Below are 26296 nucleotides of genomic sequence, written 5' to 3'. Positions count from 1 at the left end.
AAAAAAACCGTCTCCATTCAAAATATTTTAGACTATTGGTGGATTTCAAACTTTTAAACAATTATATGCATTTTCCAAAAGGTTGGGAAAACAAGCTTCCATTATTAACTGACATACTAATATTTTTTTCAGGAGAGATTCCTTCTACTTACTTGTGAAAGTTCTGTTGATTTTGTCTAAAAAATGGCAATAAATTCACGCCCCCCCCCGTTACAGGTTCCTGGTTTGCAGATTTTTTCCAAATTGAAATCAGATGAGGAGGATGGATTCATAAGTTCCAGTTCAACCCTTGGCAGGGACACTATTTCAGGAATCGGCGACAGCAACCGTCAGGAGTTTTACTCTACATGGCGAAAACCGTCTCAACTTAGCAGCCGCAGTATATTAAATGAATACTCCCCCACAATTATTGGATCTAATGACCGCATTTTTTCACCAATAAGTGTACAAAGTTCAACGAAGAGCTTCAATTGGGACAACACTATTTCAGAAATTTTCACCCAAAATCCATTTAGCGTAATACACCAATTTTTTGAAGAATTTCAATACTCGATTATTACCTCACATTTTTTGAACGATCTGAATCATTATAGATTAACATTGCATCTAAATCAATCTATTATGAATTTTCATAAGAGCTCAGCTATACTACAGAAGGTTCCTCTTAGATCCTTAGCCTTTCTGACTACGAAATACGGCAAACTGGCGGTAGTAGAGAACAAAAACATATATATCAAGCAGGACTTTCACTACCTCTCGGTATTATTAACCTCCTATCGAGTTCTCAGACAATTAAAGAAATATTGTAAAAAGAAAAATGACTCAGGCTTGAAGAGAGTTCTAAGTTCAGTACTGGTAGTAGTATATTTATCAATGCAACAAGAGCACTTTAGAAGCCATTTGATTTGTTATAAAACTTTGATAGAGGTACAAAAGGTGCTCAAATCCTTGCAACAAGTGGATGTAATGGTTCACAAATATCATCTACGATATAAAGAAATAAAAAATTACAGGATTATATCAAGAGTAACTTTTATTTCAAATGCAGATGAATATTCATCTATGGTAGAGGAGCTCTTAACATTTTCGAGTGATGCACTCTTTTACAAACTCAAAACAATTATTGGTGATATTGTCATCTTAAGTAATACCAGCGAGCTTTCGAAGTACTGTGAATTGTACGGCATTGACATATCAAATTTATACTATAACACTATTATTGCATTTAAAGACCTTGATGGGAAACTCTTGAGACTGAAACTGCTGAAAAAATTCATGCTTTGCTGTTTACTGTCTTTAGATATGACAGGAGACGGCAATTTTTTCAGTTCAAATATGCAAAATGCATTAAACAAAATATTCCCTGACTATATGGTGAGAATGCAACAAAAAAAAAAGAACTCAATAGACACATTTCAAAGGGTAACCAATCTTTTAAAAGGATTAAATCCGCTTCTTTCAGCGGTCCTAATATCTTTAAATGATCATAAACAAATATTATATGCGCTTCCAGGAGAATCATGGCCAACTAACGGTGGTGAAAAGAGTAATAAATATTCATTCTCAAAAAGTGATGAAGTATTCCAGGCGTTGAATTACGTGAAAAAAATTGAAAATGATTTATTGGCCGTCGATGTTCAAAATGGGATAACAGAGACTTACAAGAGTAATGTTCAAGATAAGTTGGAAGAGCTGATTCGTTTCTGGAAAGGTTTGAAAACGTGTAACAATTTTACTAAGGCAAGAAAGACGCCAATAACTAACACAACTGTTCGTGGTTTTCATCTGGATATCCTCAAAGGCAGACAATCTTCCTCTTCTTCATCGATACAAGGACTTAATTTAGAGAAGAAAGTTGAGTTTATAAATGTCAATGAATCGGAGAACGAGCCGTCTGAAAACGACATCGAATTAGAGAACGATGAAGTTTATAACTGTGAAGACCACTATTACGATGTTGGTATCGGTGTAGACGAAAGTCGCCCTGTATGCTTCAGCGCAAATGTAGATTGTAAGACACCCGATTTCAAGCAGCTCTCCGACAATGAGTTGCGACGTAAGCTAGATGAAAGAATTTTAAAACTAGCTCGAGAAAACCGTGAAGGCAGAGAGAGATTACGGACTGCAAAGTCGTTTGAGCTGCTAAGGAAAACCGAAGATTCGACTCCAATAGGATTTGACTTTGCGAAACCATCAAGAGAAGATGGCCTACTTGAGAGCGGGTCTCTCAGCAAATGCAAAGTATCTTCAGAAGAGACCATTCCTTTCCTGTACGAACTAGAGGGATTGTTAGGAAACGAATCGTGATATGTATACGTTGCAATATGTGTTCAGGAGTGTTGATAACGCGTTCATCATATTTTGTATATAATCCAATAACAGGCTGTGCAGCCGGGTGATTTTCAACCCCATGCTAAATGCTTTGAATAAACGAACATTAAACAAAACGAGGTTTAGTATTGCAATAAGTTTGTGAAGAAAAGAGCAACTGCCGGATTATTCGATCGCTTTTTGAACTGTTTCTTCACTCCTTTATTCTTTGCTGCTCCTTTTATCTCACTTTTTTTGTTATATACACGCAGCTCCCATATAGCGGCGTAAGCATTCAAATTGGGTAGATAATTAAGTAAGTCATTTTTTAGTCAAAGAATATTATGGGAATCGCTGATGGGCAAAGAAGGAGATCTTCATCGTTGCGAACGCAGATGTTCAATAAGCATTTATATGACAAATATCGTGGAAGAACCGATGACGAGATAGAATTAGAAGATATCAATGAGAATAAGGCATCTTCTAATGGCGATAATAATGATGGCGATGGTGGAGATGAGAATAGTGGCAGTTACGCCGTGGAAGTGGAATTTGAAGAGGAGGGATACGACAGTCCAGAAGCGTCATATAATATTGTTACTAAAATACTTGATACTATCCTAGATCGACGGAGAACGTTCCATTCCAAAGATGGTAGACATATTCCGATTATACTAGATCACAATGCAATCGAATACCAGCGAGCTGCTAATAAAAGGGACTGTTATTTAATAGACGAAAGATTTAGCAAGCCTTACTGTGATAATCGAATAACATCGTCAAGATATACCTTGTATTCTTTTCTCCCTAGACAACTTTATGCACAATTTTCAAAGTTGGCCAACACCTACTTTTTCATCGTGGCTGTTTTACAAATGATACCTGGATGGTCTACAACTGGTACTTACACGACCATTATCCCCTTATGTGTATTTATGGGTATATCTATGACAAGAGAAGCATGGGACGATTTCAGAAGACATCGTTTGGATAAGGAAGAAAATAACAAACCTGTAGATGTTTTAATTAAAGATGAAGTCTATGACTCACACGAAGTGTATGGACTACCAAACAGTGTTATGTCTTCGACTGCGTATTTAACAAAATTGAAGGCTGCTGAAAACGACCTGCCTTCTAATAGTGATCAAAATTACACACAAAGACAATTCTTAGACACTCACTTTAATAATTTCGAACTTCTCAAGATCAAGTATAATGTTCATATTCAACAAAAAAAGTGGGAGAAACTACGCGTGGGAGATTTCGTGCTTCTTACCCAGGATGATTGGATACCTGCAGATTTACTTTTATTGACATGCGATGGCGAAAATAACGAATGTTTCGTTGAAACCATGGCTTTAGATGGTGAAACAAACTTGAAAAGTAAGCAACCTCATCCAGAATTAAATAAACTGACAAAAGCTGCGTCAGGTCTAGCAAATATAAACGCTCAGGTTACTGTGGAAGATCCCAATATTGACCTATATAATTTTGAGGGTAATTTAGAACTAAAAAACTCTCGCAATGATACCATAATGAAATATCCCTTAGGCCCTGACAATGTGATATACCGTGGCAGTATTTTGAGGAACACTCAAAATGTTGTTGGCATGGTTATCTTTAGTGGTGAAGAAACCAAAATCAGAATGAACGCTTTGAAAAATCCAAGAACTAAGGCACCTAAGCTACAAAGAAAAATAAATATGATTATTGTGTTTATGGTACTCGTTGTTGCCGTAATATCCCTGTTCTCTTATTTTGGGCATGTTTTGCATAAAAAAAGATACATCGACAAAAACCAGGCATGGTATCTGTTCCAGACAGATGCCGGTGTAGCACCAACAATAATGTCCTTTATCATCATGTATAATACCATTATTCCTTTGTCTTTGTATGTGACGATGGAAATCATCAAGGTAATTCAAAGTAAAATGATGGAATGGGACATTGATATGTACCACGCAGAAACAAATACGCCGTGTGAATCGAGGACAGCAACGATTTTGGAAGAATTAGGGCAGGTGTCATACATCTTTAGTGATAAAACGGGAACGCTGACAGATAATAAGATGATTTTTCGTAAGTTTTCTCTATGTGGATCATCTTGGATGCATAATGCAGATCTCAGCACTTCCGAAGATACTTCGGATGATAACAATAGAGACAATACAAGCTATTTGAAATTGCCACCAAAAGTTCGCAACGGCTCTAATATAGATGTTGTTTCCATCGGAGACCAAAACGTTCTTGATCGGCTTGGACTTTCAAAGGAATCGATTGAGAAGGTGCAACGTCCATCTTTAGATGAGTTTCCTCAGTCCAGAAATTCCATTGAATATAAAGGAAACTCATCGGCAATTTATACAGGTCGTCCCAGTATGCGATCACTTTTTGGGAAAGAAAATCTCCATTCAAATAAAGAAGCTTCTGATTTCTCCCCGTATGAATCGTTTAAGGATGATATTAAGAGCTCGTTCGACTTAATTCAATTCATTCAGAGATACCCAACAGCCCTATTTTCACAAAAGGCAAAATTTTTCTTTTTGTCGCTAGCTCTTTGTCACACTTGTCTTCCCAAAAAAGCTTCTAATGAGTCCATGGAAGAAGACTCTGTAGAATACCAATCGTCATCTCCAGATGAATTGGCCCTTGTTACCGCTGCTAGAGACCTGGGTTACATTGTGTTGAATAGAAATGCTCAAATTTTGACCATAAAAACTTTCCCAGACGGCTTTGAGGGTGATGCTATATTGGAGGATTATGAGATTTTGAATTATATTGATTTTAATTCTCAAAGAAAGAGAATGTCTGTTCTTGTACGTCTTCCAAATCGCCCAAATCAAGTTCTTCTGATTTGCAAAGGCGCTGACAACGTTATTATAGAACGTTTGCATGACCATGAGTTGGCTGCCAAAAAAATGGCTGATATATGTGCCAATACCAAGGAACGTAAAGACGCTGAAGCAGAGTTGGTTCTCCAGCAAAGAAAATCCTTGGAAAGAACAGTAAATGAGGAAGCCAGGACATCGTTGAGAAATTCTTTGTCCGGTATACCAAGGGCAAGTTTATCATTGCAGGCAGTGAGAAGAAGTCTGTCAATGAAAAATAGTAGGTCTCGCGATCCCGAGAAACAAATCGACTCCATCGATCAATTTCTAGAAACTGTTAAAAAATCTGATCAGGAGATTGACAGTGTTGTAAATAAAAGTAGAAAGTCTCTCCATAAGCAACAAGTTGAGAAATATGGGCTTCAAGCTTCCTCAAACGAGACACGTTCTCCAAACAGTAACTTAGCAATGAATTCAAAGAAGGAAGGGTCACAATACGATTACGATACAGAACTTTTGGAACACATAGGAAATGACGAACTGATTTTGAATGAAGAATATGTTATCGAAAGGACACTGCAAGCAATTGATGAGTTTTCTACTGAAGGCCTAAGAACTCTGGTTTACGGTTACAAATGGATCGATATCGCGCATTATGATAATTGGAATAAACGCTATCATCAAGCTAAAACCTCTTTAACTGATAGGAAAATGAAAATCGATGAAGTTGGTGCAGAGATTGAGGACGGTTTAAATCTTTTGGGCGTAACTGCAATTGAAGACAAGTTACAAAAGGGTGTGTCAGAAGCTATCGAAAAGATTAGAAGGGCTGGCATAAAAATGTGGATGTTGACGGGGGATAAAAGGGAAACGGCCATAAATATTGGATATTCCTGTATGCTGATTAAAGATTATTCTACGGTTGTAATCTTAACAACCACTGATGAAAATATTATCTCAAAGATGAATGCAGTCTCTCAAGAAGTTGATTCCGGAAATATTGCACATTGTGTTATAGTAATTGATGGTGCCACATTGTCTATGTTTGAAGGAAATCCTACATATATGTCTGTTTTCACTGAACTTTGTACCAAAACAGACTCAGTGCTTTGTTGTCGTGCTTCACCTTCCCAGAAAGCCCTTATGGTTTCGAATATAAGAAATACAGACCCAAATCTAGTCACGCTTGCTGTAGGTGATGGTGCGAACGATATTGCTATGATACAGTCTGCTGATATAGGTGTTGGAATAGCGGGTAAAGAGGGTTTACAAGCATCCAGAGTATCAGATTATTCTATCGGTCAGTTCAGGTTCCTTTTGAAATTATTACTTGTTCATGGGCGTTATAACTATATTCGGACTTCCAAGTTCATGCTTTGCACGTTTTACAAAGAAATTACGTTTTATTTTACGCAGTTGATATATCAAAGATATACAATGTTCTCAGGCTCTTCTTTGTATGAACCATGGTCACTATCCATGTTCAATACCCTATTCACGTCATTGCCAGTTCTATGCATCGGTATGTTTGAAAAAGACTTGAAGCCAATGACTTTACTAACTGTCCCTGAACTGTATTCATATGGTCGTCTCTCCCAAGGATTTAATTGGCTGATTTTCATGGAATGGGTTGTTTTGGCGACTGCGAATTCTCTGCTCATTACATTTTTGAATGTAGTAATGTGGGGCATGAGTTCTCTTTCTGATAACACCATGTATCCTCTGGGACTCATTAACTTCACAGCTATTGTTGCCTTAATCAACGTTAAGTCGCAATTTGTTGAAATGCACAACAGAAACTGGTTGGTTTTTACTTCCGTTGTTTTGTCCTGCGGAGGCTGGTTGGTTTGGTGCTGTGCGCTTCCTATTTTGAACAAAACTGACCAAATTTATGACGTAGCCTATGGATTCTACAATCAATTCGGCAGGGATATTACATTTTGGTGTACCAGCTTGGTATTAGCTCTGTTGCCTATCACTTTGGATATAGTGTACAAAACAATTAAAGTCATGATATGGCCATCGGACTCTGATATTTTTGCTGAATTGGAACAAAAAAATGATATCAGAAAGAAGCTGGAACTCGGTGCTTATAGTGAGATGAGGCAAGGGTGGACGTGGGATAAAGATCCTAGTACTTTAACACGCTACACGGATAAGGTCCTCTCAAGATCAAGAACCAATTCACGGACAAGTGCAAAAGCGCATGATATAAACCTAGTGGAAAATGGTAATATGGACTATTTGCCAAAGAAAAGCATATTACTGAACCCATCAGAAAAGAGCTCTGAACGTTATGAAGTATTACCCAGTGGTAAGTTAATCAGGCGGCCATCTTTGAAATCACAAACTAGCAAAGAAAGCGTTGGTGGTAACATAACCACTAAAATCACGAAGAAGCTTAAGCTTCCATCAAGAAATGCGGAAGAGGAGGATGTCAAACAGATCATTCAAGCAAGACTTAAGGATTTGGAGTGATGCTTCTTGTTTCGTTGAGTTGTACTATTCAGGTTTTTTTCCATATTTTTCAATCTGAAACTTTCGAAATAAAATTCCATACTTATTTATCACTTTATATTCAAAACGTCATATTTGAACTTGTTGAGCCGAATATGTACAACCATTTGGGGAAAAAAAGAACCGGGCTTATCCCACGACCCGTTTCATAAGATGAGAAAAGGCCCGAAATGTGGAAAATCCTTAAGATTTGAAATACTATCTATAACCTAGATATAATTATGTAGGATATTTATTTATTTTTAATAGAAAAAAGGTAAAAAAAATGGCGAAAATGTTATGATTCATTACTAGAAGGTAAATAATGTTTATGAGTATACTATTTGCTTTCAAATCTCCCCCTACCCTAACCTTGAATTCTGATACCATTTCTTATTGTAGCCAAAAAATTCAAAAAGAAAAGAGTAGTTCAACCCCATGAGCTTGAAGGAGTGACTAGAAATGGTCAAGAGCTCATCTAATGTACAAAGAATTTCTCAATCTTGCCTTTTCCTGTCAGTTTTATTTTATAATACACCACTGAATTACATTAGATGATATCATAGGAAAAAATGACAGTAAAAAAATTGTATTCAGCCGAACAAATAATCTTTAATCATAGGAAGAACGATGAAGATGATAAAAAGAACAAGCATATTCTTTAACTGTGAATTGACTGCGTTTTCTTCTGCTTGCTGTTGCTGTTGTCTTGAGCGGGGTTGCTGACGCATAAACGGCGAGCTTCCACGATTATTAGTGAACACCCTGAAACCGCTTGGGCCTCCAAATGAAAAAGTGGAAGCAGAAGGCCCGAATGGTGAAGCACCGAAGGGCCTGCCACCTGCGTTGAACAAAAAGTCGAATATATCTTCCGGAGGTCCAGCTCTTTGGCCACCGAAACGTGAATTAAAAAACATGTCTTCAAATCCGCTACCCATGGGAGAACCACCTGCACTTCCTCGAAATCCTGAAGCGGCACTACTAGATGGCATTTGTCTATCGTCAGGATCTCTTCCTATCCGGTCATAGATACTACGCTTCTCTTCATTACTTAGTACCTCAAATGCTCTGTTAATTACCTTGAAAGCTTCACTTGCTCTTGGATGAGAGTTTTTATCAGGATGTAGTTTGATAGCTAATTTTCTGTATGCCTTTTTGATTTCCCCATCTGTGGCCTTCTTATCCACCCTCAAGATTTCATAAAACTCATGCTTGTCCTTTGATAATATCTCTAGTGCAATTTTTTCTTGATCCTCTGTGAAAGACATGTTCTTCCTATTCACAAGTTATATCGCAGTCAACAACCTCGATGCTGCTTTAGCTGGTAATTAAGACAGGACGACGTCCCCATTAAAGGTGTATGAAAAGAACTTCCGCCAGCTTCCTTTATGTTCTTCACGAATACTTTCCAGCCTAGCCTGCGGGTTACCCATTATGCAAATACAATACCTCAAAATATTACACGGTCCGCTATATACGAGTCTATTATGTACGTCGAACATCGCTGATCAAACTCTTGGGGTTTTCATACATGGCTAGAACGCTTAGGATATCCCTTAGATGTTTTAAGCCCCTTGTTGGCGGAGACCAGTCTTGATAAGTTCGCCAGATCTCTGTTAGTCTTCTCAACGCCTCCATATTGTCCCTCTGAAAAGTTGGGCCAGAAGTGGTTACGGTGCTGTCTAAGAAGCAGTTCAGTGAAATGGAAAGTCTTAACGCATGTGGCACTTCTAGCTGTGGTAAATTTTTCAGACGAATCAATTTGGAAAACGAGTCATGGATCTTCCAAACCAAATCATATTGATTGACAGTGTTCAATATGCTCGTAGGAGTATCGAGATCTATATTTAAACGCAAATGCTTAGGGCTCAACGGATTTTTGGTAAAAATTGTATTGTGCAGAAAGCATCTATAAACGTGGTCATCATCGTAAATGTCAGAATATACTTTTACGAAATCTGGCGATTTTTCATTCTGATACTGCACGAACTGTAAAAAATCCTTAACTGTAGAAACATCCTCCGGTAGTAATGACGCTGAAGATGAGCCGGGAGTTTCGCTCTCTCTTAGATCGTGAGTGAATTGAGGGCCATTGATCTTCCATTTATTGTCCATTTCTTGAAGCCAAATTTTTGTGTTGTTCTGGTATTGCTTCCTTATATTTGTCGGCAAAGTAAAATCATTAAAGGATCTTGAAATAAAAAACGGGCTTAATAAATTAATTATAGGAATGAATTGCTTATATCCCAGATTTTCCGTTGTCATCAGGATGTTCCATAGGATTATTTCAAAAAGTCTGTTAGTGGGAATTTTCAGTTTTGATTCAAAATTGGGCGTCCTTAAATGAATATCATTGATGCTATTACTTGTTTCATCGTCACTGGTGTCAAAATTTAGATTATTAGCATTCTTTAGGTCAATACCCATATATTTCCCATTACACCATAAATTTCTTAAGATTTTCGGATGATTATAATCTATAGCAAGTTTTTCTGAAATTGTCATGAAATTGTCATAAAGCTTACCAAAGAATGTCAGCCGAAACGAATCCCAATTAAACAAGAGCCAATCCAATGCGTCCTGGACTAGCTTAGATTCACTAGAGTCTATTCGTCTATAGTTTTTGATTTTTGAAAGCGTATCTTGCTGCCCTTTATCAATGCCTTGGAACAACTGCTTTTCTTTTATTTGTTGACTTTTGGTGGTGAAATCATTATTGGGATCATGATCATTACCCTCATTTTCATTGACATTTGAATTGGAACCCGTATTACTGTAACTATTACTGACAAAATCAGTACTATGGTCCCAAAATCGATAGCCTTGTAAACACGACTGAAAACTTAGCACCCCAACTGTAGTATTTTCGTCAAACTCTAGAACTTCATGATTTTGTACAATATATTTGGCTAATAACAAAGTCAATGGAACGCTGTGATAAGCACCCACGAAAAAAATTGAATCAATACCTTTGAAAAGATGGGCCCAATGGTTCAGTAATTCCACGCATTCTTTGTAAGTAGGAATTAAATCTTGACTGTGTAATGGACATTGGAATGATAGGGTCAGAACCCTCTCAGGCTGTTCACTAGACAAATTCTGTGACAGTTTTTTGGAAAGATAATATGCGGGTCTTTGTGATTCCAATGAGCGTTGCTCATACTTTTCCGGTAGATCCCCCACGACAGATATTATTATAACTTTCTTCTCCTTCAATAGTGCTGTTTTATTCTGTTTTAGATAGATATGTTGTTCGTTTGGGAAGTTATAATAGTTTTTGACAGTATTCGCTATCTTAGTTTTGAGTGGTTGAACATGTAAAAAATCCAAAGGGCTATCCGACGGTAGAATCAAAGAATCATTGATAAATACATTGTAGCCGAGATTATTTTCATCACCGGGGTACTTATTTAATGGTAATGGACACTTGGCTGATCCCGTACCGGACACACTGATTATCCCTGGGGTATCTGTCGAATCGATAATATTTGATGAAGTCGATGCGTTCGGAATTGCTTCATACCAACACCATGATTTTGATTTTTTTAAAATCATATCTTTAGCTTCATTTTCCAAAAAATCAATTTGTTCAGTATTTAATTGAGAATACCGGGTATCATCATCGACAATAATTGGCATATTCCTATATCTGGACGCTGCAAAGGATGCAATTTTGGACCATATTCCGTTGTTGCTGTTATTTGAGTCCACACCGTCTTGAATTCTCGTTGTCGATGCTCTCCCTTCTGATTGCTCTGATCTGCTTTCTGCGTCCATACGACTATCAGCATTGGAGTGCCACCAGAACTTCCATCTGCTCTGTTGCTGTTGTTCTGAATGAACTTCTTGCTGTTCCTCTTGTTGCTGCTGCTGATTCTGCTGCTCTGTTTGTAGCTGCTGTTGTTGATCTTGCTTCTGCTGTTCAACATCCATTATAATAGCGGGATTTTTCACTGTACTAAATGCCGAGGACGCTTGCTTGCTTGCTTTCTTGCTTGCTCTTTCTTATAGTTCTTCTTCTTGAACATTAACTTTGTTATTTCGCTAATGCGTATTTGATATTAGGGGCGCCCAGATTCGCTGGCAACCTTAACAAGAGGAAGGAAGAATGCGAATGAACGAAAAGAGAAATCTGCAAACAGGTGCGATGGATGGACTATTGATTGGTAGACTAGTAGATCGAAACAACAGCGAGGCACACTTGAGTGAACTATTTCAAGATAGTAATGATGCTGTTGGTGGCAAAGTTGTCAACCATGATGAAGCTTTACTGAAAACATTGAAAATTCTGCAACAAGAACTAAAAAGTAAAGAGCAAGAAATACGGAAATTAAAAGAAGTCATAGAGCTGAAGAATAAGAACGCCGAGAGATTGAATGATGAACTAATCAGTGGAACCATCGAGAATAATGTTTTACAACAAAAACTATCTGATCTAAAAAAAGAGCATTCCAAGCTTGTTGCCAGATGGTTGAAAAAGACAGAAAAAGAAACAGAGGTCATGAACAGCGAAATGGAGGGAGGAAGATGATATATGTTATAGCTTGCTATAAGGCCTTATGAAAGAAAGCAAAAAAGCCCCGGACAGTTCACATGTGAATGCACTAGAGCGCCACACTCTAAAGGCTCCTCTGTTGTGCGGATTCAGAATACATTGAACCTGTTATGGAAGGCACATTTTTCAGAAAAATGCAATAAATCGTGCTTACTTTTACTAGATCCGTTTTTTTTCCATAGGTTTGCTCTTCTGAAAATATTTGTTAAGAAACCGCGAACAATGGCAAAGTGGTAAGCTTTTATTCTATGCCTGGGATCTTAGACTTCTGATCAATTTTATTAATTCTTTTAGGCTGTCAGCGACCAAAATTTACGGGATTTTAGGCAACTTAGGAGCTTGAAATAGTTGCTGTTCTCCTGGTTGCGCGTGTGTATGTCAACATCCAAGTCCAAGATCCTTTACTCCGCTCAAGTCTCCAATAAACGCTGGTTTTTCTCAAAAAATAGGTTAATTGCCACTGCTAAACCTAGCTCAATCTGAAAATGAGGCTCAGAGAAGACAGAGCAGATCATCCTTCTTAAAAAAAATACTTTTACCGTATGATAGGGTTACACAGTGGAGGTGATGACTGAAACTTCTCTCCTTCAAATAGGTATATCTTGAGTGAAGATGAATAAGAGGAAGCATAGCACCAGTTCATTCTCAATTTGTATGAACTTCTCATTGGCTAAAATAAGGAAATTTTTATGGGTAAAAAAAAACATCTTTGTTCCCCAAAAAATGCATATAACTATTGACCAGTAAAATCTTGTGACATCTGTTGGGATTCCATTTTTGATAAGGTTAATAATATTATGTATATAGAATATACTAGAACTTCTCCTCATAGATTTAGGAACCCACGAAAGGGAATCGACAATTTTACATAATCTTATTCTTATTTTATCCCTCATTTTATGTGTCGTCATTCGCCGATCCTATTGCATTATCAATCCTTGCACTTCAGCTTCCATTAAATTTGATGACTGTCCTGAATCTTATTTCACTGGTCTAATAATTTTTGTCATCTTCTTAACACCGTATATGATAATCTTCTAGCTACGTGATTGAATGTATTAATCAGCTGTACTAGTAATTGATGGATAGTTGATTATTGTTCCAACAATTTCAACATTCTTCATCCTGAAACATGGACTAGTTATGTGAATAATGATGAACTTACTTGTTCCAACATGAACCTACTTGTTCCAACAGGTTAATTATTATTCCCCCGTACTGCCGACTCTATTGTTACTAATAAAACTTGATGTTACGAATCAGTAAAATATGGATTTTAAATATATATAGCTTCAGTAGCTCAGTCGGAAGAGCGTCAGTCTCATAATCTGAAGGTCGAGAGTTCGAACCTCCCCTGGAGCATTATTTTTTATATTTTCCAAAGACTATAGTGATGTTATTGTAGTTGCTATTCTCACAATTATCGCCTTCTTCATACTATTATTATTTACATGCTTATTTTTATTCAGGCTATACATATACATACATGCCGTGTGAGCTTGTGCAGTTCATTTTACTCTGCACAGTATTTCGCCATCTAGCTTCTTGGCAATGGCTTCATTGACATCCATAATACTGTTCTGGGCGCGAACAAGTATCAACTCTCCCGGCTGTAAAGGTTTGATATTTCTAATTGTCACTCCAGAACATAATTTCTTCATATCCTCCATTTGCAAATAGATTCTAGAGTTTGGTTTGGAAATTAATCTACAGTTACTAAGAACAGGTTTGTTGTCTCTGTATTTCAATCCCACCCAAAGTCTTCTGGTAGAGATATTATCCGGTGTCACCTCAACATAATCCTTGTCTGGCCCCATCGTTGACCCTTTTTGCAAAGACGACAAGAATCCCTGTTGGTAAAGGTTGTACGCAAACTGTAGTTGTAACTTCGTATATGGGATTGATGTTAAGGCTACTCTAACTTTTGAGCAGTTTTGCAAATGAGCACACGTATTTGCAAGCTTGACCAATGACATCCTAGATGGTTACCGTTTCTGATCAAGAGAAGTATAGACTTTCTTGCCCTTGATTTTCTTTTGTTTTCGTTGCTTCTCTTTAGTTTGTCAGTCTAATTTCAAAAAGCGATTATAAGGACTGCCGATAAAGCTCAAGTGGGATTCAATATGGAGAATAAGAAACAACGCCCATAAGAAGAAAAGTTGCGCATATATAATACAGAACATGCTGAGATTAGTGAGGAGAAAGGCACTAACTATTAGGCGGCGTAATCCCTATGTACACTATGGGCTCCAAAAGCAGTTGCCCTTATCTTCACCATCGTTTCTGGTGGCACGATATTCGTCCACTAATGAATCAGCTTCGAGCCCAAAGCCACCTAGAATAGATGCCCCGGGATTTAAAAAAATTTTTCTTGTTGCAGTCATTGGTACACTGATATTTGTCAAGACGGTGCAGTCCCTAGATAAAAACAAGCCAAAGACAACATTATCTGAGGAAGAATTTGAAAATGTTGTCAAAGGGTTGAAAAGACGTGTGGCTATCTTCTCACAGGGTGAGGTTGATATAAAGTTTTCTTTGTTACCCAGTGTTGACGAGACTAGGAGAATATTAGGGAAATCACAATGCAATGAAATTAGTGAACCACAGTTTGTCGATCCAGTCAAGGTCATTGATTATTATAGAACTCTAAAAGATGATAGATATGAAGCCTTATTGAATGAATGCTATAATAAGTATGGGCCAGATACGTACATTGATAATCTACCAACAGGCATGTTAGTCATGCTTTTAGGCAGGTATTTGAAAGAAAACTACAAGGGCGGCGATGAGCTGATGATTGTTAACTTCCCACACTCGATTAGCGATGCAACAAAATTCGAAAATGAAGTTTCTATAGTTTCCAAAATCTTGATTCCGAAGGAACTTGAAGATTCCAACATCTGTAAATATTATGAAACTGTAGGTAAGGCTGAAGTCATCTAAAGTCGTTCTATCCTTTTGTTCTTCCTGTTAATAGCCTATATATAATTCTATTGAATTTATTACTTATTCATCAAACAGTGTATAGCACATCTTCGCTGTTTTCCCCTTTGTAAATGTATATCTTCTGCTCATTCGTTTCTTTCCATATGCCCAAGCATTTTGGTCGACATTGATTTTTGTAAAAATATCGTAAATTAGGCAGGTACAGTTGAAACAGTTCCAAAGAAAAAGTATGTCCCACAAATCAACTATTCTACCATACTTGATTAAATTCACGCCTAGTTCCCCACTATCACTTTCTAATGACGACCGTTGTTTAAACATTTATGCTTTTGATTTGGACCATACAATCATAAAACCAAAATCGTCAAATACCAAGTTTAGTAAAAGCGCAGATGATTGGCAGTTCATGAATTTTGACTCTAGAAGATCTACTCTGGATTACCTATTTGATATTAGCAACAACGATCCGATTGCTATCATAGTCATCTTCTCAAATCAAGGCGGTGTCATCACCGTCCCAAGAACTTCCAAGAGTTGTACCAAATATATCAATAAGATTTTACTTTTGTTAAAGGCCATCAAAAACGATGAGAGAGGCGAATCATTATTAAATAGACTATGGCTATACGCAGCACCCAAAATGCCGAAAACTCTCGCGGCAGGTAAGTATAAGTTTGCATTCTCAAGTGCCAGTAAAGGCTATATCGATGATCCTAAGATTTTTGAGAAAGTTCGAAAACCAATGACAGAAATGGCAGAATTTTTCAAAAGAGACATATATAATGCATATGGAACCTCAGAATCAATGCCTATCATCCAATTGAATTGGATGTATTACTGTGGTGATGCCGCTGGGAGAAAGAATGACTTCAGCGATTCTGATAAAAACTTCGCTGAGAATCTGAATGTGGAATTTAAGTATCCTGAGGAGATTTTTCAAGAATGAATTGGTTTCCAGAAAATTGAATATATATAGTGTATATTTATGTTTCTTATAATTGTTTATAATATAGTGGTCAGGGCAACAGGGAAATGGTAGTGTTTAGCGTGAATTCACAATTATTCTCCTTCGATAACTTGTATATCCAATTATAGCCAAAACGAACAATAGAGTAAAAACAGCGCAATATTCAGTAATCATAAAGGTATGGCTGTAACAAAGTACTCCCCTTTTACAGTTTTCGTCATCGCCAACTGTGTTTGCCTTGAAATCCCCACCTAGTATGCTTGTAAAAACACTTACCGAAAATAGGCCACCGGTTGTCAAAATTCCCCACAGCGTACTATACCCATGGGTGCCAAATCTATCCGCTACTATTGACGGGAAAGTTCCAAATAAAACGCCAAAAGAATAACCAAAGATGGCCGAACATATAGAAATGTTCTTAAATAACTTAGAAGCCCTTAAAGAGTGATCCTCGATATTGCTGAAATCATTAGACATTTTATTCGATGCCACAAATACTAGTAGAGACGCTATCGCGATATTCCATAACCTTTGGGCTTTGAATTTCTTTACCAAAAAATCAGATATTGGCCCAGATGATAATCTACCACAAAATGAAAGAAGGGATAGAAGTGTCACCTGTAAGGATTGAATCCTTTCTGCGTTATTTGGTAGCTCATCTAAAGGTGGAGAAGACACTTGGGCTTGTATCATAAATCCCACTGAATATATGTACATCAAACCAATGCCCTGTAGTAAACTCAATATTACGTAATAACCAATAAAGGTCGAAGATTTTAAACTGTGGAGTATATGTGATCTCATATTCTTCTGTGCGCGATTATTCTCATCTGCTGCACTTTTTATGACGCCCTCATCTTCGACATCATACTTTATACGTGGGGAGGAAGGCGACAACAATGGTCGATTTGACAATTGTCTGTCTTCAAGCCCAAAAAAATCTGAGGTTTCTTGAAAATTGTCTGACAAGGAATAATTTTCAGGTGACGATGAATGCACCGGCGAACCTATATAGTCGTTGCTATTATCATGCAGCGGGACGATATTGGCATCTGTTTCTCTACTTTTTTGAAGCTCCCATTCCTTGATGCTAGCGTCATCCTCTTCTCTACCAGTAAGTATATCCAGTGAGAAATAGCCAACTAAAATCATGCTACCGCACGTAGCCATTAAAAAAATGAACACATGTTCAATGTCTTCACCAAAAAGTTTCGAACAAAGATACGAAAACACCATGCCTGATAAGCCATACAGTGACACAGGAAATGCCCCGGCAGTGCCCCTATGTTCTGGAAAATTTGTATTTGCACATTTTACAGAGGCGTAGAATCCTGAAACAGAACCATATCCAATTAGTATTAAGCTCAATGATATGGGGAAAGTACTAGACCATTCGCGCTTATAGCACAAGTTCAAAATTAAATATGCAATGAAAACGCATATAGACCCAATAAGACAGGACAATTTAGGGCTTCGATCGACAACAATACCCGCCAAAATCCCCATCAGTGAACTTCCTATTGTCAAAGAGAAAGATAGTTTACCTGAAGCAGATACAGGGATACGACACTTGCTTAGTAGCTGAGGAGCATAAAATGAATAAAGATAAGGCGTTCCAGCACCAAGGGCAACCACATTACCTCCTATGAAACTTTTAAGGTAGCCAAATTGATTTGTACTGCCCATTTTAGTATTTGGCCTTCTTTTTTATGGCATTTACTGAATCTTAAGTCGTTGTTTATCGAATAGCTCAGAATCGCGCAACATTTATTTACCTTATCTCCAGATCTTCGATATCCACCAAACGTAAATATAATTTTATAAGGAAAAAGAGAATACCATGAACTTTGCGACGATAGCCTTTTCATAGCTTTGAGAAATGTTCTAAAGTTATAAAAAGGTACGTAAACTTCTCTTTTCTTGTATTCTTGTGGAGTTTTGTGTTTTTGGCTTCATGGTGTTATATAACTAAAAGTCCATCAAACGGGCATGAACGGAATATAATTATCAGCACCAGAAGACTTATTAGAAGATTATTAAGCAGTTAAAAAGCAAAGTAAGAGCTTAATGATATGAATAATGAATGAGTGGCATGAGTTCAATTCCGTGATAAAGTCGATTTATTGTAATGCAAAGGATGATTCAAGTAATACAATAAAAAACCTAGTGAACTTAGCGATAAAAAGTGATGACTCTACCTTCATTAAGGCCGTTTTAGTTCTGAAAGAAAACATATCAAAAATAGATAAACAGACAAGATTCTTATGGCTTACTTCAACTGTCAATTCAAAGTTCTACCCTCCTATACCTATCTCGGAGGCATCACCACTATCTTGGAATAATAACGAATACTGCCTGCCTGGAAGTGAAGAATTGCAAAGGCGCTACCCAGATAGAATCACATTACAGAACGAGAAAAATTACACAGGCGGAATAGAACAATGCCAAGATGTAACAGATTGTTCAATAGTAGCTTCTCTGATTAATCTCAGAGCTCAGAATTTAGAGCTGCCTCCAACCAAACAAATATCATCCAATAAATATCAAGTTAACTTATGTTTCAATGGAAGTGATAAAAGGTTAGTCACAGTAGACATTTCTCAGATTCCGACTTCAGTGGATGGCGAACAACTTTCATTAAGAAGCAAGGACATTACAGATAAAGTAAGTGAACTTGCGCTATTGCTTGTTTCCCAAGGTACCTATTCGACGAATGGCTCCAACATTAGTACAGATACGTTCTACCTGAGTGGCTTTTTACCAGAGATAGTACAACCAAATGACTATCCCTTTGAAAAATTATGGGAGTTCTTCAAATCCAGCCTATGTCTGATGGGCGTTGGTAGTGGAAATCGTTCCAACGACTTGATAAAACCACTGGTAGCAAACCATGATTATTCAATTATTGATATCAACTACGAATCTAGACTACTCAAACTGCGAGATCCAAGAAACTCAGCATCCAATATCGAGATTACTTACGAACAGTATTTGAGCAACTTCAAACAATTGTACCTCAATTGGAACCATGAAAAAATATTCAGATACTCTCAAACGTTGCATTTTCGGTACGATGCTGTACGTTATAGTAAATTTGCGATCATTGCAGGTAAGCCTTTATTCCAAATAGTAAATAATTCCAAGGTAACAGAAACGGTGTGGTTATTGCTTGAATCACACCTGCTAAATGAAGATAGGGAAAGAATTGAGTCAATTTCCTTTGTGAACGAAGCTCCACTATGTATAGTTTACCCAATTGAAGCACCAGTCGATAGAGGCGGTACTCATACCGGAATGCAGCTGGTAAAGTTAAAATTAGGTTCTGAGGCTGAAAAGTTATTGTATTGCCATTCAACAACCAACAACAATTTTAGTATTCATTTCTTCTCAGTTGCGAAGGAAATCTATTTTAGAAAGTTAAATAATACGGATGGTCTTGTTGCCAACGTAACCTTCTCTCCTCTTCATGAAACAGATAAAAAAACCTCTTTCGATACCTGCAATTTTTTCCAAAATCCAACTTTTGAACTGGAAGTTTATTCTGAAAAAGATCAGCAAATTTTTATGGATGTTACATGTGTGTCAACTAGCTTTCGCGATTTAGTTAACGTTCAGGTATACTACTTGGACGATTATGAGCTGGTGAAACCGATAATGTTTGATAATCACTATGAACCCGGGCAAATCGTCAAACAAGAAGTACCCATCTTAACTAACTCCAAATATTTACTTGTTTGCTCTACTTATGGCACTCCAGTTTCCTCGGAATTCCAATTGGTAACCTCGACACGTTTCTCCTCCTCATGGAGGTTGATATCTCGCATAGGTTTACGTAGTATTAACTTGATTTACGGTTCTTATCCATATCAATTCCATACCAACTTTCATTGGAAGAAAAACTTCAACAGAATCAAAATTCCAATAGCTTTGCAAACCAAAAAATACGCGACAAACAAACTTTTTGTACGTATAGTACCCGTGGAATCATCAGCACATTTGAGAATACGATGTAATATTTTTGAGCTAGAATCATCTCTCTGTGTTTATGAATGTCAAGAATACAGAAGTTGCCCACCCGGGGGCATAGTTATATCAAATTTGGAGATCACTCGTATTAGCACTATAGTATTGATGATTGAAAAAGATGTATCTATTTTCAATGAATCTACCAAAAAAGGTAACATGGATGAATTGGAGCTGTATGTTGGGTCTAATCAAAAAATCGAAATCGAACAGTACTCCGATTATGTAACACAACAATAAACGCGCCTATTTTTGAAAAACTGTCTATTTATCCTTCTACAATCCTACACATAAAATTATATAACGTTGCAGCTGGGCGATTATCACATTTTGTCGTATATTCCAAGTGCACTACATAGGAAAGTAACGTGTTAGTCATTATAGATCGTTCCATCCAAATAACCAATTATTAAGCCTGTTCAACCAATTTTTTTTATTTCTGCCCACTTGTTCCCGTTTCTTCAAGTCGGACTCGATGGAGCTCAAGACGCCACCGTGAATTTTCCCTCTATTTCTCAAGAACAATGATCGACCATCCTTTATTTCTAGTTTGCGGGGATTCTTGAAAGAATTAGAATTTTTGGAAACCTTGAACTCTGAATTGTGGACTTTGGAAGTAGCCGCTGTCGTTTGATTTCTCTTAAAAATCCCTTCTGATTTTATATAGTTACTGAAATCGTTCAGGCCTGAACTACTTTCTGGCCCTGCGCTATCCTTTTTAATTTTTTCCAATTTGTTTAGAGAGGCTAATTGTTTGAGAGCAGCTGGACTGTATGAAACACAGCCGATCAACGTACCATTCATGATAACCCCATTTTCTTGTAGAGCGCGTGATTTAGAAACTTGAGAATCGAAAGTCAATTTTACCCAACCATCACCTGTGTATATGGGGCACTTTTGGGTGATGGATGATCGATTATGTGGCTTATTTTTCAAATTCAACTTTTTGAAGTCTTTTATTATTTTAAATTCTTCTAAAATTTCACCGAAGCTCGCAAAATGAAGAATAATAGAATTCGCAATCGATTCTGGATATCCAAAGATAATAACGGCATTATCGTCCAAATTTTGCAAAGCTTCTTCTTTAGCCTTGACTTTAGTTTCATATGAAGCTTTACTCGGTGATGCTTTGGTGGTTTTGTCGAACAAACTAAATATTCCGGAGGCGTTTTCAAGTTTGTTGAAAGACGGAGATGCAGTTGTGAACTTCCCATCTAGTGATATATTGGCAGTTAGATTAGGATCTTCAATATTGTCATTATTACTCGCAAATATACCATCCTCTTTCTTCCAGTCCGCCAGAGAAGCCTTAGGTGGTGCCTCATTAGAATCAAAAACGATAGTACTTAAATCAGGGTTGTGACCATCGCTGTTACCATTGTTGGTGCTGTCATTTTGAGTAGCGTGTTTAAGAATACGTGAGTCCTTTTTAGAACCAAATGTGACATTGTTGAACCCATTGGAATTAGCAAACGTGACAGATGAATCTGCAGTATCAGAACGTACGGGGCTCAATGACTGGCCAATTGATCTCTTAATTATTGAATTTGGGATAGCTCTTTTCCTCGGATTATTGAACCACGCCGGATTGTCGCTCAATTCAGCAGAAACTGTGGGAGGCAGATCCTCTTTGAATATTGGCTGTTGTACATTCGAGAAGCCATTTAAACCCTTCAACAGTCCCGCTGGCTGTTTTTGCTGCAGCTGATGTTCGTCCCGTTGTTGTTGTTGTCCTTGTGTTTCGGGCGCAATAACAGAAACATTAGTGAATCGACTAGTGTTTTCTTGATTTTGAAGGTTCGTCATATCTAAAAGTAAAGCTTCCCGTAGGCTATTGAGGATTAGAGAGAAACGAATTGTTCGAGCCGTCTATTTGCTGCGCAATCTGCAATGAAAGCTGTTAAGTCCTGTTTAGGAATACCGTGATGAGCTTTTCTTTCGAACTTCAACACATGTAAGGTCGGGTAATACTCATTGAATAAGATAATGATAAATAATATAATGTAAATATGTCTAATAAAAATACGAGGGAAAAAGCGGAGGCTCATTTCATCCTCACAACTACTTTGCCCTTAGCCCTATTCGACATTATTCTTTCAAGAGCATCTTGATATTTTTCAAACTCGAAAACGGAATCAATAGGTGGCTTATAGGTACCCTTTTTGATCATTTCATTACCGACTTCGATGAAGTTGTTGGAAGGTGATGGCTTACCAAACCGCCAGTTGTACTTCTTGAATGGGTTAAGAACCATTAAGATAGTCCTCAAAGATACGAATTCTCTCCAAGTAATATTTTTATAATTGTATTTGTTGTTTCCTGCAATGGTGACGTAAAAGGAATCTTCTGCTTTTGGCTTCAAGAAGTGGTCGATAACGGGGAAGAAATCATGATTACCGACTGAATCAAAAATCATATCAAATTTTTCATTCTCCAATTCGCTTTCTTTCAATTTTCCAACGTTGTCAACGATGGTTCCCTCATCGTACGGAACTAAGTAATCATATCCTAACTTCTTGTTGCGTTCGATGGAATTTTTGCTACAAACGCCAACGACAGTGCCAATATTGAAGTAGTTCTTAGCAATATGGATGAAAGCATATGCCACAGATGTTGAGGCGCCAATAACCAGGACTTTTGAGCCAGAATTCCAATCTTTCTTAAAATCATGCAGTACAGAAAAGGCAGTACCAAAAGTTAAAGGCCAGGCGGCAGCATACGTAAAGTCGTCATATGGATCATTTTCGTCTTTTGGAACCTCCACCATATGTGTAATGGGGACGTCCTTAGCAGGATTGAGTATCAAATAATGTGACAAAGTACCACGTTCGCCATAGAGATGTCCATACATACCGTTGACCTTGTCTCCAACTTTCCAGTGGTTATCGACATTTTTTCCCACCTTCACGATTACTCCACTGTAATCTCTTGAATAAGTCTTAGGATACTTCCCGAATATATATGAATTACAAAGCTGATGCGTGATGAAATCAACTGGGTTTAAGGCAGCAGCGTGAATTTCAATCACAATTTCGTCTTCTTGATAACAGGATGACAAGTCCAGCTCCGAAGATGTAATTGTGGCGGGTGTTGTATTGTTAACATAAGTGACGGATCTGTTGGTCACGACTTCGTTTGACATGTTTTTCTTTGGGTTTCGAGGGTCTATTGTTTTAGTGGGAACTTTAATCATTCTTACCATGTTTGAGTTAAACCCTGCCTTTTTCCCCTAACAATGTGCGCATTTTTGCTCCTTTCGCTGCCTTAAATTTTTGGAAGAAGGTTCAAATAAAAAATCATCAACAGTAGCAAAATGGAAGGAAGGGCGACTGATTTTCTATATTATATGTACTTATATAAAGCATGCTCAAGCTTCGTTCAAAAAAAATTTGTGTCCAACTGTTTTTTTTCTTCTAACTTATAATCTACCTCTATGCGAATTTCAAATTTTTGTAGAACTCACCACTGCTTACCTCCCCTCTTGAATGTAATCTAGATATTTCAACCTTTACTTTAAATATTCTCTTCCGTTAGCACGGATCGTAAATGTTAAAGTCACGACATGCTAGGGGTCCAAGCGTTTTTGAAGGAAAAACTTGACTTTGATGAAGGTGTCCAACGTATTTGCAAGCAAGAATAAGCCTAACAATAAAATACTGTGATCACCAGAAAATCCATAATAGTTGCTATGACTGTCGGTACACTTCCCGTTTGGTCGAGAACTTTCTCCTATGCGATTAGATCATTATGCTTGCTGCATATAATACACATGTATGTGTACGAGTTTACGGAGACAAGGGGGGAATCGATGTTGCCCACATTATCCGCGACCAATGATTATGTGCATGTCTTGAAGAATTATCAAAATGGCAAAGGCATAAAAATGGGTGACTGTATAGTGGCATTGAAGCCCACTGACCCCAATCACAGAATTTGCAAAAGGATCACCGGTATGCCAGGTGACTTGGTGCTCGTGGACCCCAGCACCGTAGTTAGCCATGTCGGCGATGTACTCCTTGATGAAGAAAGGTTCAGTACGTACATTAAAGTTCCCGAGGGCCATGTTTGGGTAACTGGAGATAATCTATCACACTCATTAGACTCAAGAACATACAATGCATTACCTATGGGATTAATAATGGGAAAGATTGTAGCAGCTAATAATTTCGACAAGCCGTTCTGGGATGGTTCAAGACACAGTATTTGGGGGTTCAAATGGATCAAAAATACATTCGTGGACGCCAGTGCCGAGAACAATTGATCGTTTCGAAATCTATCTTTTTATACGTAAGTAAAGTGTATACTTTATACAAATCATTTCCAACTCGAGAATCGGTCTAGATTGTTTGGCCAAAGGATCTCAAGAATTTGGTAGAGGCCAATAAGCCCGGAGCACCCAAATACAAAGAGGAAAATAAAGTTTCAAAAATGCTTGTGCCTAAATAATACCTGGCAAAGATGACTTCGAATCCAACAATGGTCGCGATGAAACCTAAGAAATATAGAGCATTGGCACCGGCTGGAATATTATCGAATGCAGCAGCACAAGAGTTCAACCACGTAACGAGCAATGATAATATAGTGACGATGATAATTGCAACGAAAATTACAGCAATTGTCTTTGCGACTCTTTTTGGCTCAGGGTGAAATACGTGATGGATTTCTGGCTTGATGGCGAACCTATCAACTAAAGATGAATCTGAAGGAGCTACATCAAAATCCAAGTCCAGCTGTAAGATTTCCCTGAACAAATTGTCCTTCGCTTCGGCTGTAGAGGATGCTAGGATCAAAGTTGCCTTCACTGGTTCCAGAATCTTGAAAGCTTCTTGTAACAAGGCAGCGTCTAGCGTGGCTAAATCTATCTTGTACTTATACATGGACAACTTGCCGTTATCCTTAATTTCGGGTTCGAAAACCATTTCTAGGTTGCTGCTAGGTAGGCCTACCAACAGGGTGTTCTGAAAGGGCTTGTCACTGGAGTCAACGGCAAAATTTATTTGAATGACTTCATTAGGGTTATTGACGGTGACTAACGTTGGAGTGGCTTCATCCACTCCAAGTTCAGGCCCAACTTTACCGATCATAACGCTGGTCTTCCCCTTATTAGAGGGGAATGATACATGAAGATCTTGTGCCACGTAAGCGAGGGCAAATGACATGCACGTCACCAATGTCGCAAGTGTTTTGAAGAATTGCATCAGCTCTGTTCCTTTGTTGGTCTATATATTATATGCGGCAATATTAGAAGATCGATAAAGCTAGGATATATAGATATATATATATATTTGAAGCTCGTATGTGAAAAGAACTGAGTATACTTTATAAGGATATTATTATTATTGACCTGCTAAACTTGCGAAAAATGTTTTTTTATTGCCGGGATCCAAGGCAGCAGAAATCAGTTACCCGCTTTCTTAGCGGTGGTCTCTAAGGAACGGGCAATGGCACTTTGAGCACTGACGGGTTCAAAGATAACATCTTCCTCGGTGACGAACTTGGAGGGACGTGCCGTCTGTCTAAGCGGACTTGGGATAGTTGGATTGGACACTGGTCTCAGTGTGGAGATGGGTTCCTGCACTTTTGCCGGTTTTGTTTGTAGGGCCATTTTATCGAGTACCTTTTTCAAGAAGGCGTCAGCTCGAACGTACACGAATTGTGCCATTTTAAAACTCAGGTTGCTGCAGAATCCAAATGATACCACGCCGATGGCGAACACAAATGAAATGCCCAATAAGGGGATTATGAACAACGATGAGAAAACTCCTATCACTACGAATAGTAGTAAGTACACAAAAAAGAAAAGCGTAGCGGTGGAGACCATGATCAAAAAAAGGAAGGAACACGGGAAGATAAGTCCAATGGCAAACGCTACCTTAAACGCTGTTAAGTACGGCTTTTCTTGGAAACAAAAGTGGAGGTTCTTGAGTGCTCGCTGAACTTTTTCGTTAAATTTTTCACGAAGAGCACGGAAATGACTCTTTGATAGGGATATTTTGATGGTAATGCTATCTTGTTGTCCAAAAGTATTGCTTCAAAAAAGGGTGAGTTTGAATATCCAAATCAGCCCTGACTCTAGGTACCAGTAAGCGGCCATAGAAAGAATTTGGATGCCGTTGTGCCTTCTCTCGTGATTGTGGTAGTCTTTCTCCTTAAAAAATATTAACCCGCTTG

At 37.8% G+C, this 26296-nt stretch overlaps 15 protein-coding genes and 1 non-coding gene across 16 annotated transcripts; 8 read left to right on the top strand and 8 right to left on the bottom strand.

The window, feature by feature from the left end:
• Positions 1–183: 183 nt before the first annotated feature.
• INP2 (Inp2p) lies at positions 184–2307 on the top strand (the record flags this gene model as incomplete). The annotated part of the gene is made up of 1 exon (XM_056230401.1): positions 184–2307. One exon carries the CDS (start codon positions 184–186, stop codon positions 2305–2307), a length of 2124 nt encoding a protein of 707 aa, XP_056084323.1.
• A 347-nt stretch (positions 2308–2654) lies between these two features.
• Positions 2655–7616, top strand: DNF3 (aminophospholipid-translocating P4-type ATPase DNF3; the record flags this gene model as incomplete). Its single annotated transcript, XM_056230400.1, has 1 exon — positions 2655–7616. The coding sequence occupies one exon, from the start codon at positions 2655–2657 to the stop codon at positions 7614–7616; it is 4962 nt and encodes a 1653-aa protein (XP_056084322.1).
• Positions 7617–8227: 611 nt separating this feature from the next.
• Positions 8228–8902, bottom strand: HLJ1 (type I HSP40 co-chaperone HLJ1; the record flags this gene model as incomplete). The annotated part of the gene is made up of 1 exon (XM_056230399.1): positions 8228–8902. The coding sequence occupies one exon, from the start codon at positions 8900–8902 to the stop codon at positions 8228–8230; it is 675 nt and encodes a 224-aa protein (XP_056084321.1).
• A 217-nt stretch (positions 8903–9119) lies between these two features.
• CVM1 (Cvm1p) lies at positions 9120–11567 on the bottom strand (the record flags this gene model as incomplete). The annotated part of the gene is made up of 1 exon (XM_056230398.1): positions 9120–11567. The coding sequence occupies one exon, from the start codon at positions 11565–11567 to the stop codon at positions 9120–9122; it is 2448 nt and encodes an 815-aa protein (XP_056084320.1).
• A 175-nt stretch (positions 11568–11742) lies between these two features.
• ATG16 (Atg16p) lies at positions 11743–12165 on the top strand (the record flags this gene model as incomplete). The annotated part of the gene is made up of 1 exon (XM_056230397.1): positions 11743–12165. The coding sequence occupies one exon, from the start codon at positions 11743–11745 to the stop codon at positions 12163–12165; it is 423 nt and encodes a 140-aa protein (XP_056084319.1).
• A 1313-nt stretch (positions 12166–13478) lies between these two features.
• Positions 13479–13551, top strand: Skdi_13.trna16M. The gene has a single exon. It is a non-coding gene; the product is annotated as a tRNA-Met (tRNA).
• A 146-nt stretch (positions 13552–13697) lies between these two features.
• On the bottom strand, positions 13698–14165 carry MRPS8 (mitochondrial 37S ribosomal protein uS8m; the record flags this gene model as incomplete). The annotated part of the gene is made up of 1 exon (XM_056230396.1): positions 13698–14165. One exon carries the CDS (start codon positions 14163–14165, stop codon positions 13698–13700), a length of 468 nt encoding a protein of 155 aa, XP_056084318.1.
• Positions 14166–14370: 205 nt separating this feature from the next.
• On the top strand, positions 14371–15132 carry AIM36 (Aim36p; the record flags this gene model as incomplete). Its single annotated transcript, XM_056230395.1, has 1 exon — positions 14371–15132. The coding sequence occupies one exon, from the start codon at positions 14371–14373 to the stop codon at positions 15130–15132; it is 762 nt and encodes a 253-aa protein (XP_056084317.1).
• A 232-nt stretch (positions 15133–15364) lies between these two features.
• TPP1 (polynucleotide 3'-phosphatase) lies at positions 15365–16081 on the top strand (the record flags this gene model as incomplete). Its single annotated transcript, XM_056230394.1, has 1 exon — positions 15365–16081. The coding sequence occupies one exon, from the start codon at positions 15365–15367 to the stop codon at positions 16079–16081; it is 717 nt and encodes a 238-aa protein (XP_056084316.1).
• A 96-nt stretch (positions 16082–16177) lies between these two features.
• Positions 16178–17788, bottom strand: SKDI13G2840 (uncharacterized protein; the record flags this gene model as incomplete). The annotated part of the gene is made up of 1 exon (XM_056230392.1): positions 16178–17788. The coding sequence occupies one exon, from the start codon at positions 17786–17788 to the stop codon at positions 16178–16180; it is 1611 nt and encodes a 536-aa protein (XP_056084315.1).
• Positions 17789–18181: 393 nt separating this feature from the next.
• RIM13 (Rim13p) lies at positions 18182–20365 on the top strand (the record flags this gene model as incomplete). The annotated part of the gene is made up of 1 exon (XM_056230391.1): positions 18182–20365. The coding sequence occupies one exon, from the start codon at positions 18182–18184 to the stop codon at positions 20363–20365; it is 2184 nt and encodes a 727-aa protein (XP_056084314.1).
• Positions 20366–20503: 138 nt separating this feature from the next.
• NUP53 (FG-nucleoporin NUP53) lies at positions 20504–21931 on the bottom strand (the record flags this gene model as incomplete). The annotated part of the gene is made up of 1 exon (XM_056230390.1): positions 20504–21931. One exon carries the CDS (start codon positions 21929–21931, stop codon positions 20504–20506), a length of 1428 nt encoding a protein of 475 aa, XP_056084313.1.
• A 238-nt stretch (positions 21932–22169) lies between these two features.
• Positions 22170–23267, bottom strand: YIM1 (Yim1p; the record flags this gene model as incomplete). The annotated part of the gene is made up of 1 exon (XM_056230389.1): positions 22170–23267. The coding sequence occupies one exon, from the start codon at positions 23265–23267 to the stop codon at positions 22170–22172; it is 1098 nt and encodes a 365-aa protein (XP_056084312.1).
• Positions 23268–23813: 546 nt separating this feature from the next.
• Positions 23814–24386, top strand: IMP1 (endopeptidase catalytic subunit IMP1; the record flags this gene model as incomplete). Its single annotated transcript, XM_056230388.1, has 1 exon — positions 23814–24386. One exon carries the CDS (start codon positions 23814–23816, stop codon positions 24384–24386), a length of 573 nt encoding a protein of 190 aa, XP_056084311.1.
• Positions 24387–24462: 76 nt separating this feature from the next.
• Positions 24463–25323, bottom strand: SWP1 (dolichyl-diphosphooligosaccharide-protein glycotransferase; the record flags this gene model as incomplete). The annotated part of the gene is made up of 1 exon (XM_056230387.1): positions 24463–25323. One exon carries the CDS (start codon positions 25321–25323, stop codon positions 24463–24465), a length of 861 nt encoding a protein of 286 aa, XP_056084310.1.
• Positions 25324–25523: 200 nt separating this feature from the next.
• Positions 25524–25946, bottom strand: LDO16 (Ldo16p; the record flags this gene model as incomplete). The annotated part of the gene is made up of 1 exon (XM_056230386.1): positions 25524–25946. One exon carries the CDS (start codon positions 25944–25946, stop codon positions 25524–25526), a length of 423 nt encoding a protein of 140 aa, XP_056084309.1.
• Positions 25947–26296: the final 350 nt, after the last annotated feature.

This window comes from Saccharomyces kudriavzevii (assembly GCF_947243775.1).
Source record: "Saccharomyces kudriavzevii IFO 1802 strain IFO1802 genome assembly, chromosome: 13".
NCBI classification, from domain to species: domain Eukaryota; kingdom Fungi; phylum Ascomycota; class Saccharomycetes; order Saccharomycetales; family Saccharomycetaceae; genus Saccharomyces; species Saccharomyces kudriavzevii.
This window is presented reverse-complemented; position numbering and strand designations above follow the sequence as displayed.